The following is an 18,831-nucleotide window of genomic DNA, read 5'->3' as shown; positions in this document are numbered from 1 at the left end:
CTAGTAACATTTGAGTTGGGTGTCAGACGCGAGTACCTGGAGTTGGAACCCTGGTATGGAGAGCCTCTAAGGAGATGCCATCTTCTTCATGAGAACAAACAATACTTTCTTCTCCTGTCCAGCTTTTCAGCACTACTTTGCTCTCCACTAGCCAGAGTATATCTCTAGTAATGAAGCCCTCATCATCCTATGGCTAGTTTATGGCATCATCTTCCTAGCTGCTCTCTCCCCCCTTTAGGACTTTTGATGCTTTTTTAACTATACATTCAACTTGGCTTATTAATTAGCTTTAAATTCCTGTTTTCTTCTGTTACCTCATTGTTCAAGAAATAGAAGCAGGTCATATTTTTCTAACCACATCGGGGCAGGAATAAATCCATCTACTTCTTAAGTGTGAGACACTGGGTATGGCACTTAACTTCCTTTGGCCATAGTTCCTCCACACATTTAAAAATGAAAGTATGGCTATCGGACTAGGTGGCCAGATTCTCTGTGGTTTGCAATGGTATGTGCTTGGGCCAGAGTTCTCTTCCAAACCCGCAATGTTGCTGCTGCTGCTGCTGCTGCTGCTGCGTTCCCCTCCAGTACCTGGTTCCTGTCCTCTTAGCAAGCCCACTGAGCTTCAGGTTTCTTATATGTTAAGTTGGTATAACCTGCACCTACTTTGAGGGTTGTTCAAAGATTTAATTCTGGTAATGGAGCCTAACACTGCTGCCTTACACAGCACTTCTTTCTTCCAGTCTGGGGCGGTAGGGCCCTCTACCCCAGCATGTTAGGGCCACCTCCTCACCAAACATAGCCATGCATTTTTCTGCTCAATGTGGTGGCTCAATTCTCTTAGCAAGACAAGCCATTTGCAGTCCTCCATAGGAGCACCTATGCTCTAGCCTCTGTGCTGTTTTTATTTTTGTGTGTGTTGGGTTTTGTTCATTTTTAAAATGATCACCCCTTTCTTTTTACCAATTCAAACAGAAAATGTGGCCTAAAACCCCTTCAAAAAAAAAAAAAACCGCTAAGGATTTTGACCTTGAGCTTTAACTTTCTGGGATTTTAAGCTCAAAGAGAGCTCCTGTCTCACTCATACATTAAGTATGCACATAAGGAGTAGATAGATGAATTCTGAGAAGGCGCCTCCTTTACCATATGCAAGTACAAAAGCCCTGTTCTGGGGACAAACCCTGGTCCTGGCACATAGGACATTCATTTCCCATAGGCACTTCTGCCCTGCCTTTGCCTCCCTCTGTCAGCAGTTTGTGTCTGGTGTATTTACCCAATTAAAATAAGCAGGATCCCCGTCTGTCTCAGTCCCTGATGGGCTACAACTTTGAAGCCCTTGGCTTGGCCAGAAGTCGGCATTTAGGAATACGTGGATTGAATGAATGGTTGCTAGGGAGTATGGCGACGTCTTAATTTTATGCTGGGTTCGTCCCAATGCGCGCACGTGGGAACTTCACAAAAGTTATTTCATGAACGCGGCGCTGCATCCCCTTATCGTTCTGAGTTTACTGAAGTGGGGCCAGCTCCCCGCTTCTTCTAGCTTTACTGCCAAGGCTGGAGAGGGGTGGAGTGGCCTGGAAGACGGTTGCAAACAGGGTGGGGATTTGCTTTCTTATAAAGATACTTTGGGAGACTGGCTCTGGAGCGCCAGGTTTCCAGGAAGAACTGAGCCCAGGCTGCGCTGGCAAGAAACTGCGACAAAGCGCGATGTTTACCTGTTGTTAGAAAGCCTTAGATGTCAGAGGAGGGGGTGCCTTAGTTAGCCCTCAGTAATCCATTCGAGCAGGAAGACAACCAGCGAAGTCAGTTTCCCTCAACATAAATTTCTTGGGGTCCCGGTGCACGACGACAGCTCCCGGTTCAAGCTGTCGTGGGTCCTGGTCTCGTGAGAGTGCAGCTCTCTTCTTTCTGACCAAGTTGCAAAACAAATTCAGCTCCATGGGAAAATGTCTAAGAGCGCCCAGGTCCCCATGGACAAACACACATAACTTTCAATTCTGTCCCATAATGTGTGCTCGCGAATTCTCCCTAAACGCACAAAACCGTCCCCAGCCCTTGGAGGGTCTAGCGTGGCTCCCAGGGCAGCAACAGCATACGGAGTTCTGAGCTCCAGGGAAAACGCGCACGGAATGGCTCCTGGGACTCATTCCCAGGAAAGCGCCAGCATCCGGGGAGAGTTTTTCCTTCTCCCAGGGCTGGCAGAATGGCATTCCAAAAGCAAGCAAGGTGGGCCGAGTGCGCGCCTCTCATTTTAAAAAGAATAAATAAATCCGAGGCGGCGCGCAGCCCCGCTCAGGTTTCCCGAAGTGCGCACTACGATCGCTGCCCGGGCGGCTGGGTGTCTGCGCTCCCCGCCTTAGCTGGGCTGACACTGGAGGGAGGAGCAGAAGCCAGAGGGGGTGCTAGGGTGGGGGGGCGGTGAGCGCGAACCATCCCGAGCCAAGACAAGCAGCACATTCACAAATAACGCCCCCACCCCCAGCGCACACGCTCCCATTCAAAGCAGCCCCGCTCCGCGGCCGCACAGCCGCTCGGAGACGCGCCTGCCCCAGCGCAGCCCTGCCCCGCCGGGCGCACCCTCCAGCCCGCCTGCCGGCCGCCGCAGACCCCTGCAGTCCGCCCAGGAGGCGGCTACTTCTTCGAGGGAGGGGGGTCTACGCCGGAGACTCTCGTTGGTGCTCCCTCCTGTCCCCGGGGACTATGGCAAGGCTAGAGACGCCTCCGCGCCCGGGGTTCCTGGCCCGCCTCCTCGGTGGCACCTGGTGCCTGCTCTATGTCGCCGGTCAGGTAGGGAAGTCTGCGTCTTGCGTCCCTCCCAGATTTTTCTTCTGTGTTACAGCGGGAAGCGCTACAGTTTGTGGCGCGTTGTTTTCCAAGAAGGTCTCTTCTAGGGCTGCGCTGCCGCCCAAGCTGGGACAGGTGGCGCGGGGGTTGGGGCTACGGAGGACCCTGTTGGCTAGCTCCGGGCTGGCAAAGTCAGTTTCTTCGCTTAGCCTCGGCCCAGCCTCCTGGGACCCTGCGTCGGCTTCTCTCTGGAGTCCTGCTTCCAGCCGGGCAGAGATCCGGCGAGAAGGCGGTACCCGAGCTGGGGAGTGGTCGCCGTCCGGTGGCTCGACCCCTACTCTTTCCAGACAGTCCTTCGCGAAGCCCCCTCTCTTGCTCTGGAGGAGGCTCTGTTGGCACGGTAGAGGCTCGGGCAATGGGACACTCCTCCTCATTTCCGCCCTTCTAGGGACCCAGTGAACTTCTGACATCGTCACCTTAGTGCCATCCGCTTTCAAATGTCGGCGCGGAGCGTTGTAAGGTGTGCGGATGCCGGGTCAGGTGGGCCCCCCGGATTCCTGCTGGCGCAGGAGGCTGGGCCCTGACCACACCCCCGTCCGCATCTTCCCCGAGTTTGCTCCGGGGGCCAGACAGAGTGTGGGGCGTAGAAGTTGGGAGGTTTTCCTGAGTTCGGGGGCCGAGGGAAACAGTGTCTCCTGTCCAGTTTGCTTTGCAGTGGTTTATTATTGCAAGACCCTGGAGGGAGCTGCTTAGGGAACTGGGTGGGAGTTGAGGGTCAGTCAAACCCAAGATGCCTGTGGTGTCCTTGGTTTCATGCTCTCCCAGGGTCAGGTAACTTCTTATTAAAACCCGTGACTTAGACAGTTTGTACATAATTTAGCCTATGTAGATTTGCTTTCCACAGGATTACTTGGGTAATTCTGGGAAAATGCCCAAATACTCTTGGCCGGAATTATCGCCAGATAGCCTCCCTTTCCCCTGTTTTGCTTGTGGAGCCTTGCCCAAATCGGGGGATTGCCTTCCCTCTCTTTTATTTAACGTTTTGAAACTTGTTTTCAAATGTATAATTTAATGGTCGTTTTAATTGTAGTGGTGCTCTTCCAGAGGCAGAGAGGGGACCAAGAATGTAGGCTCGGAAGGGCCCAGAGCAGGCTAGGACCAAAGAAGCAGGGATTACCCTAATTAGTGACAGAAATTTTCAGCAGGTAACACCTGCTTAGAGTGGAACATGACAAACAATTGGAAAAGCTTGTCTTAATGATTAGCACGTTTTATTCCCATCATGCCTTCCTCCCTGGTAGAGCGTCTCAGCTGTGGCTGCACAGTAGGATTACCTAGGGGAGTCCTTGAAATTTCCTGGGCCAGAGCCACACCCAGCTGCACGACATCATAATCCTGGGGGAAGGGGGAGGCTGGGGCATCAGAACGTCAAAAGCTCCCAAGTGATTGCATTGTGCAGCTGGGTTGGAAACCACTGTGCAAAAATGGCCTGCCTTAATATGGCTTATTTTTATAGAAATTATGGCCCCAAAAGTAAACTCAAAGGAAACAGTAAAAAAAAAAAAGGCCTAAAACAGAGGCTCTGGAGCCCTGACATGTAGCTTCCAGTCCTGGCGCTGTCCCTAACTAGCTGTGTCATTTGGTCAAGGCCCTTACCTTCCATTTCCTCATCTGTTAAACGAGAGTGTTGGCCTGTGTTCTCGAACATACAGCCAGCGTCAACAACACCAGGCAGGTGGACAGCAAAACCCAATCAAGACAACCTGACTTATTTATAAATACCCACAGGGCTAGAAATTCTACCTTATCCTTGCGATTTTGCTAAAATATCTGCAGACATTTGGATCCAGCAAAGAAGCTAAAAGCTAATATAAGTTCCTACATTTCAATTTCATGGAGTATTTTTAGGAAATGCTTTCCTATGGCCTGTTCAAACCCACTTCAAGTCATCATGTGCCTCCTTGGCATTAAGGACTCTGACTTTCATAACATTACACACCTGTACTTGCATCCCTTCTTAACCATTTCTTCTGGGTGAGGGTGATGAAAGCAGATTTGGGTCATGTGTGTGGGGGTGGGGTGGGGGGAGTGGTTCATTGTTTAATTCCAAATGGATCTTTCTTGTTCCACTCTTCAGGGCTGTTATCCACATGTGCAGAACCTGACTAGACTTGGTAGGGAAAGGATAGATAAGAATTTAAAGTGGTTGGTTTTGAATTCTGGTAAAATGCAAAATTCCTGAGAGTCAGGTGTTTGTCAGAGCAATCTTGCAACACTGTTTTAATATCTTTACTTTTAAAAAGATCACATGGGCATTGTAGTTAATTGTCAAGTTAAATGGGTCAGAAATTTGAGGATACTTAATATAAAATCAAGAAGAAATCATTCTATTGTATAATGATAGCCAGTGCCAGATGACTTAAAACTTATTTGGAATTTATGTATTTGTATAGGCTTTTAAATATTTTATAGTTAGCATTTTTTAAAATTTCAGAATATTACAGGGGTACACATGTTTTGGTTACATAGGGTGCTTTTGTGGATGTTAAGTTAAACTGTTGAGTGTGCCCTTCACCCAGGAAGTGTCCACCGTCCCCATTAGGTGCCAATTTCCTCACCCCTTCTTCCTCCCTCCCACCTGCTTGCATTCAGTTTTGCTTTTGTGTGTGCCCATAAATGTTGATGAATTAGTTCCAGTTTAGTAGTGAATACATGTGGTGTTTGTTTTTCCATTCTAGCAGTACTAAAGATAAGGTCTTCAGTTCCATCAAGGTTGTCACAAGAGATACTAGGTCACCATTTTTATGGCAGAGTTGTACTCGGTGGCATGCATATACCTCATTTTAGTAATTTGTTCATGTATTGGTGGGCACTCGGTTTGTTTCCACATCTTTACAATTGTGAATTATGCTCCTATAAACATTCAAGTGTAAGGTTTTTTTATAAAATGTCTTTTTTCCCCCTTTGGGTTAATACCTAGTAGTGGGATTGCTGGATCAAATGGTAGGTCTACTTTTAGTTCTTTGCGGTATCTCCATAATACTTTCATAGAGTCTGTAGTAGTGTGTAGTCCCACGAACAGTGTAAGAATGTTCCTTTCTGCATCCATGCCAGCATCTGTTGCTTTGGGACTTTTTGATATGCACTTATCAGTGGAGTTAGATGATGCCTCAGTGTGGCTTTGACTTGTATTTTCCTGATGAGTAGAGATGTTAAGCATCTTTCCCTATCCTCATTGGCCATTAGTCTATCTTCATTTCAAGAGTTTCAGTTCTTTTGCTCACTTTTTAATGGGGTTGTTTGACCTTTTCTTGTTAATTTTCTTGAGTTCTTAGTAGATTCTGGTTATCAGTCCTTTACCTAATGGATAGTATGCAATATTTTCTCCAATTCTTTATGTTGTTTATCTGTATTGATTATCTCTTTGTGCAGAAGCTTTTGAGTTTATAGCTCGATTAGCTCCTATCTGTTTATTTTTGTTGTTACTATGATTGCTTTTGGGGTCTTCATAAATTATTTGCCTAGGTTAATATCTATTCGAGATTTTCCATCATTTTAGCTAGAATTCTTATTGTTCCGTGTCTTGGGTTTAAGTCTGTTATCCATTGTAAATTTTTGCGAGTGGTCAGAGATGTGAGTCCTGTTTCAGTCCCAGAACCATTTATTGAATAGGGATCCTCTTTCTCAGTGTGTGTTTTGTCTGCATTGTCAGGTATTAGATGGGTACATGAGGATTATTTCATCTCTGCATTCTCTGTTCTGTTCTATAAGTCTATGACTCCATTTTTATGCCTGTACCATTCTGTTTTGACTATACTACTATAGAATACTATAGTATAGCTTGAAATCTGGTAAAATGATGCCTCCAGATTTTTTTTTTTTTTTGGTACAAAAAGTCTTTCTTGGTGGGGGGAGGGAGGTTGCAGAGCAGCACCGAGGGGGAGAGAAAAGAGGAGAGAAAAGAGGGGAGAGAGATAAGCAGAGAGTGGGGAAGAGAAGAGAGAGAAAGAGAGAGTAGAGAAGAGCGAGGGCAAAGAGGTGCAAAAGAGAGAGAGCAGAGAAGAAAGGTAGAGAGAAGCGGGGGAGAGAGAGAGCGAGCTCCAGATTTGTTCTTCTTACACAAGGTTGCATCAACGATTTGGGGTCCTTTCTGATTCCATAGGAAGCATAGAACTATTTTTCTAGATCTGTGAAGTATGACATTGGTACTTTAATATGTGTTGCATTGAATCTGTAAATCACTTCGGGTAGTATATTTTAACAATGTTGATTCTGCTCATCCACGAGCAAGATAGATTTTTTTCATCTGTTTACATCCTCTGCGAGTTCTTTCCTCAGTGTTTTGTAATTCTCCCTATAGAGAGCTTTCATCTCCTCCATTAATATATTCCTAGATACTTCATTTTCTTTGATGCTACTGTGAAGGGTATTGTGTCTTCGATTTGATTCTCAGCTTGCCCTTTGCTGATGTATATGAAAGTTGCTGATTTGTGTACATTGGTTTTGGAACCTGAGACTTTCCTGAATTTATTTATCAATTTCAGGAGACTCTTGGTTGAATCCTGGCACTCAACATATAAAGGCATGACTACCAGAGTTATCAGGCCTTTCTTGTATAAATTATAGTAAAAGCAGGCTCTGCAAACAGGGACTGCTCCTACCTAAACTGAATTACACATGATCTATGCCCTCCAAATAATCCAAAGAACAATTTTAGTGCAAATAAAAATTATCTGGAAATCCCAGCATTTTTCTTCTCACTGAATTTCTGCTTTTAAGAGTTATCTCCCTCTCCCGTTCTGACTGAACCCTCCTAATTTCCCAGATGCTTTTTTTCCCCTGCAGCTTGAAGACAGCCTCACTCTTTAGGTTCTTATAAGACTGATTATTTTACTGATTAATATCATTTCCTACACTGAACCCAAATTCATCCTATTACCCTAATTAAAGTAAGGAAGTGCACAACAAACTAATAGTTTTAATCAGTAGGTATATCAACTAAATGATTTCAATAACCTGATTACAGCAATCCATTGTAAAATCAACAAGGTCGGGCAACAGGGTGTATTGCCCGATGAGCAAAAACCCATTACTATTGCTTAAAAATAGCATTTTGTGGCAATTTGTGTCCTTTTGGTAGTGTCTGAGAGAGAGCTCATACAAACATAACAACTGATTATTTTCATTTACAGTGGTATTCTAAATGGTAGCCTTGATGGGAATTCAGTAAGCCAGTAAATAGTTCCTGGGGAGCGGGAAAGAATGTCTGCCTTTATGCCCACCTGATTTCCACCCAGGGATCTTGAAAACTTGACTGTTTCTTTTGTTATCCTCTTGGACATTCTTGCTATTGTTTTCACTTTTGTTTCATTGTTGTACCTTTACCATGATAATAACTCTGAATGGTTAGAAAAGACTACTAAGGATTTTTGTTTGCTTTGTATTATTTTGAGGTGTAATTGGAACATACTCAACTGTACGTGGTTAAAGTGCACAGTTTCCATTTCGACATATGTATATACACACACGTGACATCATCACCTCAAAGTTTCCTCATCACCTTTTGTGATGCTCCCTGCCTTCCTTAAATCCAACATCAACAGGCAAATAATGATCCACTTTCTGTTACTGTCTATTAGTTTGCATATTCTAGAATTTTATATAAATGAAACTCCTGCCATTTTTTCCCACGCAGCACAATTATTTTGAAGCTATCCATGCTATAGTGTATATCAATAATTCTTTGCCTTTGTTCCTGAGAATGGATATAATTCAATTGATCATCCATCAACATTCACCTATTGATTGAATATATTGATGGTATATTTGTTTTCAATTTTTGGCTATCACAAAGTTGCTGTGAATATTTCTGCATAAGTTTTTGTATGGACACGTGCTTTTGTTAGTGTTATGTCCATTCCTAGCGGTGGAATGGCTGAATTCTATGGTAGGTATTAAGTTTAACATTTTAAGATTAAGAAACGCATTTTTCAAAAGTTTTTACCCTTTTCTTACTAGCAGGCTAACAAGAGTTCAGTTCCTCTGTAGCCTTGTCACCACCTCCAGTGGTCTTTCATTTTACCGATACAAATAGGTATAGTGGTCCCTTGTTCTGGGTTTTAATTTGCAATTCCTTAATGATTGATGATAGTAAGCACGTCTTCATAGATTTATTTGGAATCCAGATATATTCTTCAGTAAAATTTCTATTCATATATTTTGCCCATAGTTAGTCTGCTGGTTTTCTTATTATTGAATTGGGAGAATTCTTTGTATATTCTGAATATGAATTTACATCAGACATGGGAGTTGCAAGTATTTTCTCCTACTCTTTTTGTCTTTTCATTTTCTTAGCAGTATCTTCTGATGGGCAGAAACTTAGTTTTGATAACAATGGAACTCATATTGTTTCTTGGTTGATTGTGATTTTGCTCCTGTGTCTAGGAAATATTTCCTTAATGTAAAATCACAGAGCTTTTCTTCTAGTATAGTTCCAAGTTTTACATTTAGTTTCTGTTCTGAATTTATTTTTGTGTATGGTTCAGGATATGGGTCATTTTCTCAAAGTTCATTTTTTGCCTATGGCTTTTCAATTGTTCTAGCATGATTTTTTGAGGAGTCTATCCTTTCTCCACTGAATTTTCTTTGCATTTAATCTATTTTATTTCTTTAAAGATTTCCCCATTCTGGATTTTCATATGAGCAGAATCATCTGACATGTGGGCTTTCGTGACCAGTATCTTTGACTTACCATAATGTTTTCAAGGGTCATCCAAATTGTACCGTGTATCATACTGAATTCCTTTTGATAGCTGAAGAATAATCCATTGTATGAATCTGCCATATTTTGTTAATTCAGCTGTTTATGGGCATTTGTGTTTTCCCCACCTTTGAGATATTAGGAAAAATGCTATTATAAACATTCACATACAAGTTTATACGTGGACAAATGTTTTCATTTTTCTTGGATATATACCTAGGAGTGGAACTACTGGGTCAAATTTTAACTCTATGTTTAATCATTTGAGAAACTGTCACAGTGTTTTCCAAAGTGGCGACAACATTATATATTCCTGTTAGCAGTGTATGAAGGTTCCAAATTTGAGGGTACAAAGGTTACAGTGTTTGCATTTGTTAGGTAGAATCCCTCTTATAACTGTGTGCCACCCCCAAGAGGTGTGCCATACACCCTAACATTGTGCCCATTAAGCGGGAGCACGCCCATCCTCCTCCCTCCTCCCCTTTCCCTCACCCCCCACCTTGAATGATTTGGTTTTTCTCTTATGTGTGTGTGTATTGGATTGTCTACTTTACATCTTTTCTATTAACCTGGATGGGGTGGAAACATATCCTCTTCGTAAAGTATCACAAGAATGGAGAAGCAAGAATCCAATAGGAAGCCAGTATCTGACTTTTTGATTATAGCCATCCTAGTGGGTAAGAAGGTATATTTCATTATGGTTTTCATTTGCATTTCCCTAGCAACCAATGAAATTGAGTATCTTTTAGTTTACATTTCTTTTCATTGGAGTTAACCATTTCCTTGATTGAAAGAAAAGTCTTTAATTTATGTAACTTTCACTTTTTCCTCCAGTGCTGCTATACACCTGTTGCGTGTCTATGGGTAACTTTTCCAAATGCTAAGGCACAATACCGGTCAGTTCCTCTTTCAGAGTCCTCCCTTGTCAGTAGGTTGTTTTGCTTTCTGCACAGCCACCCTCATACCCTCACAGCTGTCATATTAATATTAAGACCTCTTTTCTTTTTTAACAAAATTTTGTTGCATTCTCTATTTCATAGATTCCACAACTCCTGCAAAAAGAATGTGTATGGAAGTAAAATTTTTAAATTACTTTTGTGTCTGGAAAGTTATTCTACTTTCATACTTGTTTATTTTACATGGCATAGAATCTTAGGTTGAAAATTATTTTTTTTCCCTGCTCCTGCTGCCAGCCCTAAATTTCAATGTCATTGCTGCATTCTCTTTTGGCATCTCATGCTGCCATTGGGGTATCTAGTGCCATTTTAAATCTGGTTCCTGTGCCACCAGCCTGGTTTTTGTTTTTTGTTTCTAGAAACTTCTAGAATGTTCATTTTCTATCCAGTGCTCTAAAGCAGAGATGGGCAAACTTCTTCAGTGAAGGTCAAAGTACACTATACTTTACTGTACTTTGTGGGCTACACTGTCTGTATCCTGATTACTCTGCCATTATAGCACAAAATAAGTCATCCATAATATGTAAACAAATTATCATGGCTATGTTCCAATAAACTATTTACCAGAACAGGCAATGGGCCAGACTTCACGTGTGGGCCACAGTTTGCTGACCTCTATGTTGAAGTTTCATGACGCTGTGCCTTGGTATGAGCTATTTATATTTACTGTTCTAGGATCTTCATGGGCCTTTAACAGATCTCCGTCCTTTAATTTAGAGAATGTTTATTTCATATGTCTTTGATCATTTCCTTCCCAGCATTTTATATGTTTGTTTTTTATAAAATTCCTATTAGTTATTGGGTCTCCTGGGATGATCATTTATCTTTTAAAATCTTGCTTTTATTTCTTCATGCTTTTGTTACACTTTCTAAAAGATTTTCTCAATTTTATTTTCCAGTGGAGCCATTTTTACATAGATTTTTAACCAATATTCCTACTTGTAGGCAAACTTCACCCTTCTGCCCCCCAACCCCCTTCACACGTCTGAAGCCCTTCAGGCCCAATGGTCTTGCTTCTCATCATTGTCTGTCTCTGCAGCCACAATTCTGTTCAGGCAGTTACAGTTCCACCACCAGTTTTCCATACTCCAAAAATTTATTGGCATCTCTTGTCTGCTGTTGTCTCCTTTCCAGTTTTCTTGTCATCTTTATTTATTTACTGTTATTTTAGCAGACATTTGGGAGAGAATGGAGAAATTATGGTGTTCAAGCTGCCATGTTTAACTGGAAGTCAGTACTATTTATTCTCTTTCATTATATCTATTTTTCTAAGCTGATCCAATTCCAAATCTCATTAAAACTCCTCATTCTGATTATGATGCACACTTTTCAGAGACTGATACTTTTTATTTCCTGGTAAATAAGACATGGTCAGTATTATAAAAACAACACTAGAGTGAGGTCTAGAGGCCTGGGGTGTAGTTCTGGATTTACTGACCCTTTCCTCAGCTATGGAAGTCAGGAATTTTTTTTTTGTAGGGAGGGGAATTGGTATTCACTGAATGCCAAACACATTAATAAGTACTCTCCCCATCCCTATTTTTGAGTTTCATTGTTAATTTTTCAGTTACTGTTTATTAAGTAAACATAGTCTAACCTATTTGCTCAGAGATACAGCACAGAAGTATTTTATCGTTTTACAAATTTAGACGTTCATATTTGGAACAGTTTAATGAGAGAACATAGAGTTAACATGATGTAAAGATCTGGCTTTAAAATATCATATGTGATATTAAAATTTATTCTCGAAGGTGTGATTGAAGTTCAGGCTATTTTTTTGTGGTGGAGTAGGATGAGGTGAAATGAATGGTGGAAGTAGGTTTCTAATAGTTATTAATCCCCTATCAGTTTTAATGATTTATTTTGCACTGGGATGATCTCTGTGTAGAGAATTATGCATTTGGGGGGCAGTAGAGTGGATTATCTAGGTCCTAAATTTCTTTTGTGCTTTGCTCATAACTATAGGATGTACAGCTGGAAGGAGCCTTAGAGATTCTTTGGTCTCATAGTTCACAAACTTCAGTGTTTATTAGTCAGTTCTGCTGTATTGCATAGTTCCAGAGGTCACCAAAGAATAGAACTAAAAGCTAAGAAGCTGCTCATTGCAGATTAGAGGTCTCATTCTTAGATGGTCTGACTCAATAAAACTAGGATGGGCCTCGGAGTATGCATTTCTTTACAGGTTACTTCCCCCTCCCCTTGCGCACATACAGAGAGGATTCAGACACAGTTGGACCAAAAGTCGCATTTTGAGAAACACTGATCTGAACTGTTTTCTTTCTAGATTGGAAAAATAAGGTCCTGTAAATTGAGTGACTTGTCCCAGTTTGTTAGTGGGAGAGGTGGGAATGGACCACGTGTCTCATAACTCTGTTTAGTGATTTTTCCCACCAGAGCATACACTATTATTTTAGTGTCTAGTTACATCATGAACTAAAGACGTGAACCACCAGCTTGAAGTGTCTTTATTTGTAGGAACTTCAGTTTTTTTGTAAATGGTTTTCAGATGTTTGGGAGCAGCTTCAGCTCTCAGTCGCTCTGCAGCAGAGAAATGATCAGGGGAAAGGGAAGAAGCCTCTCCCCTGTCCCCTCTCCCCCAGTCACATGCCACACACCGGCTTCTGTGTGCTTCCTCCGGGAGTCATCATGTCCCTGGAAGAGGAGCACATGTTCACTGAGAGAGCTGTCCGCGGCGTCCAGGGACCCGACTCTTGGCAGGACAGAGAGGAGGTGCTGCGGACACCTTCTCTTCCCAAGTGTGACACAGCAACTGTTGCTACATTCTTGGAGAAAAGGAAGGAAATGTTTCATGTGCTTATTCTAGGCTTTTCCCATCTCTACCACAAACCAGCCGAAGAGGTTACACACACACACACGCACACACATGCACACACATGCACACACACTGTCCATGAGCCCTGCAGCCTGTGATGTGGCACTGCCTGTGGACAGGGACGGTGTCTGTACTGCTGACGGTCGCTGTTATACATCTTGTACATCTAATGAGGGATGATTATCACGAAATTTCTTTCAGAAATCAGTGGCAGAGAAATAAAGGTTGTTTATTATTATAGAGTGCCCACTTACCGATGTAAGCCAGGGGTGGAGCCTGAGACCTGAAAGCCACATGTGGTCTTCTAGGTCCTTCAGTGCAGCCTTTTGACTGAATCCAGATTTTATAGAACAAATATTTTTAATTTTCTTTTAATTTATAATATAATGTTATATATAACAAATACATATAAAAAACATTTTACCATCTTAACCACTTTAAAATATACGCTGCAGTAGTATTGTGTACATTACCATGGTTATGCGGCTGCATCCAGCTCCAGACCTCTTTTCATTTTGCAAAACTGAAACTCTGTACCCATTAAACAATGATTCCCCATCCTCTCCTTCCCCTAGCTCCTGGAAAGCACTATTCTACTTTTTGTGTCTGTGAATTTGGCTACTCTATGGAATTCATATAAGTGGAATCATACAGCATTTGTCTTTTTGTGACTGGCTTATTTCACTCAGCATAATGTCCACAAGATTCATCCATGTCCTAGTGTGTCTCAGAATTTCCTTCCTTTTAAAACTGACTAATATCCCATTGCATGCATACACGTACACACACACACAGATATTTGGCTCTCTGTATCCTGTATTTGTAGGTTCAACTGACCACAGATTGAAAATATCTGGAAAAAAAAATGGTTGCATCTGGGGGCGGCACCTGTGGCTCAAGGGAGTAGGACACCAGCCCATATATAGGAGGTGGCAGAAACCTGGCCATGGCCAAAAACTGCAAAAAAAAAAAAAAAAAGGTTGCATCTGTACTAAACATGTATTAACTTTTGTCTTGTCATTATTTTAAAAATACAATATAACCATTATTTACATAGCTTTAATCATTATTTTATATAGCTTTCACATTTTATTAAGTATTATAAGTAATCTAGGGATGATTTAAGGTATTCAGGAGGATGTGCACAGATGACGCACGTTTTACAGCATTTGATGTGAGGGACTTGAGCGTCATGGATTTTGGTATTCCCAGGGAAGTCCTGGAGCCCATTCCTTAGGGATACCGGGGGATGAATGTAAACATACCACATTTTGTTAATTTATTGGGTGACAGTGGGGTTACTTCTAACTCTTAGCTATTGTCAATAATGCTGCTATGAAAATCGGTGTTCCATTTTGTTTTATGTGTGCTGCTTTTTCTGTAGAAAAGAGAAGCAATACCAGTCCCTTCAGACTCTAGTTGACTACTTCGAGAGTCACCTATTTTGACTTCAATACGAAACTAATAGGCTTACTTTGGGAATCTTCGACCAGTGGTTAAAACAAAAGCTAAGGATACTCCACCCACTTCTACACATTCAACCAAATAGCAGAGCCAAGTGATCTTCGTGTTTCGTATGGAACCTGAAAATCTTTGACATTTTCCAAGATAGGGTACAATTTGTTACAAGGACATTATTTTTCCTCTAAAGATCCAGTAACGTGACAAAAATAAATTTTATATATCTGTACATATATTCTGCAAAGGGAGGTCAAATATGAATCATTGTGAAATGAAGCCACGCAAACTAATTGCACGCATGACGCCATGTGTGGAGGGACGGGGAGAAGTTTGTGAAGGGTGCTGAAAGAAAAGGTAATTGACCAGGAGCTAAACTCTACTTGCTACTTGGTAATTTCATGATTTTGGAACAAATAAGTCATGTAGTCTTTCTACGCTTTTTTTTTTTTTTTAATCTGTAGAATGAGAGGCTTGGATTACATGATCTAGTGCAGTGTTTTTCAACTTTTTTTTATCTTATGGCACACATTATGTTGATCTAAAAAAAAGTAAAAAAAAGAATATATTTCCTGTGCTTTGAACTTTAGGAAATAATTTAAGTAATGATCTTTAAAAATTTTCGTGGCACACCTCAGATCTTGTCATGGCACACTAGTGTGTGTGGCACACCGGTGGAAATCACTAATCTAGTAGGTTAATACCAGTTAACCAAAATAATTACAAATGATGAACAGGGGTTTCATTTTTGCCATAAGAACTTTTCTTTTCTTTTCTTTCTTTTTTTTTTTTTTTGAGATAGGCTGCCCTGAACTCCTGGCCTCAAGTGATCCTCCTGCCTCAGCCTCCCAAAGTGCTGGGATTACAGGCATGAACCACCATACCCAGCCATGAAAACTTTAACACAGAAAAATATTAATAACTCCTGGTGGATGGATTTTTGAGAAATGAACATCAGATCATGACATTCCTCTGCTTAGAGCCTTTGGTGGCTTCCTGCTGCCTTTAGACCAGGGTGTCCAACCTGCAGCCTGGGCACATGCTAATTTTGTGAGGACTTTTTTTTTTTTGCTTGTCTGTAGTATCTGATTCTAATATCACCAAAAGTATGCATGGACCTTTTTTCTTTTTTTCACTTGTTAGTTTCTTTAGTGTTTGTATCCATAATGTGTGGCCCAAGACAACTCTTACTCTTCCCATGTTGGCAGAGGTGAACAAAAAAAAAAAAAAAAAGGGTTGGACACCCCTGCTTTAGAACAATATTTCTCAGCCTTTCCATTATCATTTCTATAAAAATGTCCTTTTAGACATTTCCTCCTAATCCACCACCCTCCCAAATCTTCATACCTTTAATATACTATAAGACCCTTCTCCAGCCCTAAAAAATAAATTGTCACCCCCTTGTGGGAGAGAGTGCATGCTTCAGGATAGGACCGAAAACCCCTACTGGGGTCTTCAAGGCGAACCAGTCCCTGCCCTATTTTCCACCTTCCTGTCCTCTGCCTCTTCCACTCTGCTCACTGCCATCCAGCTGTCCAGGTCTTTGTTTAGTTCCTCAAGGGCATCAACCTTGTTCCTACTTCAGAGACTTTGCACAGTTTGTTTTCTTCGCTTAGAGGGCTCTTTCCTTTATTTTTAGCGAATTAGTTTATGATTATCTGTCTAGGCTGCAGCTTAAATATCACTTCTCGGAAAGTCCTGGCCTTCCACCACCTCCAACATTAGATGGCTCCTGTCGTCATTTCTCACAATGCCCAGTTTTCTTTCAGTACTTGTAATTTGTCATTATACCCTTGTTTTTATTATCTGTCTGCCATCCCTAATACATGGTACACTTGAGGCCAGAGATGGATTTACTCTATCCTCTGCACATGTCATATCTAGCTGGTTGTGCCTGGAACTGTTGAAAAAAGAATTAATGAAGTGTTTTTGAGAAAAGAGACACTGACTGAAAATAGCCCCGCACTTGGCTTTGCTTTTGAAATGAATGTATGCATTCTTAAACATGACAACACTTAATGCAAATGTATTAGTTAAAGAAACATAAGCTATTACAACAGAAAAATATCTTGAAATCTCAGAGTTTTAATTAAATAATTTTTTTTTTTTTTTTTTGGTCACATGAGGTCCAGTTGGCAGGGCTGAAGTTGAGGGGATTGATGACGTTGAGTGGTTGATGGGTTGATGCAGGCTCTGTCATCTTTAACATGTGACTTCCATGTGACTTCACCTTAATGTCTGTATCTGGATGTCAGAGTGGGGAAAGAATGTGGACAATTGAATGGGGAGATTTCCTGGGGTGGAGGATAGCTCTGGGAGTGGAGTATATCACGTCTGCCCACAGCCCCTTTCTGTGTTCTTGACCAGACTCAAATCTGACAGAGTCCCAGTCCTTGTTATTCCATCACAGGAACTCAATCCCACGGCCACAGCGCCCAGCAACAGAGGCTGGGAGGAGAGCTATGAGCTCAGGAGGGTGGGCAAACTGGAAAGTCATAAATGTATATGCAAGGGGGTAGTTGATATTTGCATGCATATGGACCTACAATTATTTTCAGGAATTTAGGAGCCCAAGACCCAGAGGATGGGAATCACTACAAATTAAAGTGTGTGAGTTTTATTTTAGGGGAAGTTTTTCCCGCTTCATCATTCTCAGAATAGTAAAGTGAGATATGGTGGATGGGGAACCAGTTAGAAATGCACTATATGTATCTAACTGAGCAAAACTAGTTGTTACCATTCAACAGTGAATGGTCCCAGGCTCTTCTTGGGTAGCTGTGATCATGACAGGTACAGATTAGCATTTTGTCGGCTCAGTGTAAGCCCAGGTGGGGTTGTGATTGGGTTGCTAGCAGCATTGTCCTTAATAAAATGTAGCCTTTTTACCGATGATCTATTTACAGTTCCTAAATCACCTGATAAGTCATAGTTTTTTGATGAACTACAAATAAGAATACTGTTCTCCAGCTCATGGGCTGTTAAAAAATAGTCCTGTTTGTTTAAAGGGAACAGAAGACATATTGCATGTCTGGTTCATAATACAACAAGGCAGTTGTCACTGATCTGCGAAGTCATGATACTGTACTTTTGTCTGGGCCAGAGCTTACCTGGGCCGTCCTCAGGCCTGCCATTCTTCCCTGTGCCAGGGGATAGGTGCAGAAACATGAGCCTGAGCATTATTCCCCCCACCGTTTGTGAGCCTCTCTCTGAACTCTTTTCCTAAGCAGAAAGAAAGAAAGAAGTAATTCAGAGCTTGGTGGATTAGGTGGGCCGCTGCCTTATTCCTAATTGAATCGAGGAGCTTCTGAGACTTGCCCTTTTCTCTTCCCTTCTGTCAGCCGGCTACCTCTGTAACCTAGCCATCCCTTTTGAAAGGTGGAAGTGGGGGCCCACGTTTGGAGACACACTATCGCCTTCACATAGGAAAATGTGGTTGTATATGTTAAATTCTGCAATTTCAAAGAAGTTAGTTTGCAAATTGGTTGTTTTTCCAAGAAGTGTAAATGTTTTCCACATCCTGCCTCTTTCAGCTGTTTTTTGTTTTTCCCACTTTCTTTCTTTTTTTCATTTCAGGTTAGTATGAGGGTACAAACAGCCAAATCACAGTATTTGAATTTATTAGAGTCCCTCTTGTAGCTATGTCCTGCCCTGAAAAGGTGTGCCATACATCCCCATGTTGTGCCCATTCAGTGGGAGCACCCCAAGCCCCCTCCCCCCGACTTGAATGGAAGTGAGTTTTTCTCCTATGTGGGCGTGAGTTAGAATAAGGTGCAGTTTCAGATCAGTGTTGTCCTGCTCTCTCTGGGTCTGAGGACGCTTAAAAGCATTGGGTTGATGTTTATCAGAAAGTTGTGGCAACTGTGACCATAACCCAAAAGCAGACAGGTGAGGTCACACTGGCATCTTCCTTGATGCCTTAGTAGGACTAGTAAAGAGGATATGGACTAGTATATGTGGAAGTTCCATTAAGCATCAGAGCCCTACAGTGTGGGGGCTCCCATATATAAGGATCTATAGCTTGGTGAGACCTTTACAGTGGTGCC

The 18,831-nt window shown here is 41.9% G+C and overlaps 1 protein-coding gene across 1 annotated transcript in view; it reads left to right on the top strand.

The window, feature by feature from the left end:
• The first annotated feature begins 2,697 nt into the window (after positions 1–2,697).
• The window catches only part of ADAMTSL1 (ADAMTS like 1), an 898,927-nt gene continuing 882,793 nt past the window's right edge, over positions 2,698–18,831 (top strand). The window contains exon 1 of the mRNA XM_012813071.2: positions 2,698–2,784. Coding sequence (XP_012668525.2) covers positions 2,698–2,784 — 87 coding nt within the window. The remainder of the gene's footprint in view (positions 2,785–18,831) is intronic.

The sequence above is a fragment of the Otolemur garnettii genome, unplaced genomic scaffold (assembly GCF_000181295.1).
Source record: "Otolemur garnettii isolate 467f Iridium unplaced genomic scaffold, OtoGar3 scaffold00006, whole genome shotgun sequence".
Taxonomy (NCBI): Eukaryota; Metazoa; Chordata; class Mammalia; order Primates; family Galagidae; genus Otolemur; species Otolemur garnettii.
The sequence above is the reverse complement of the archived record's forward strand: the minus strand, read 5'-3'. Positions and strand labels throughout refer to the sequence as shown.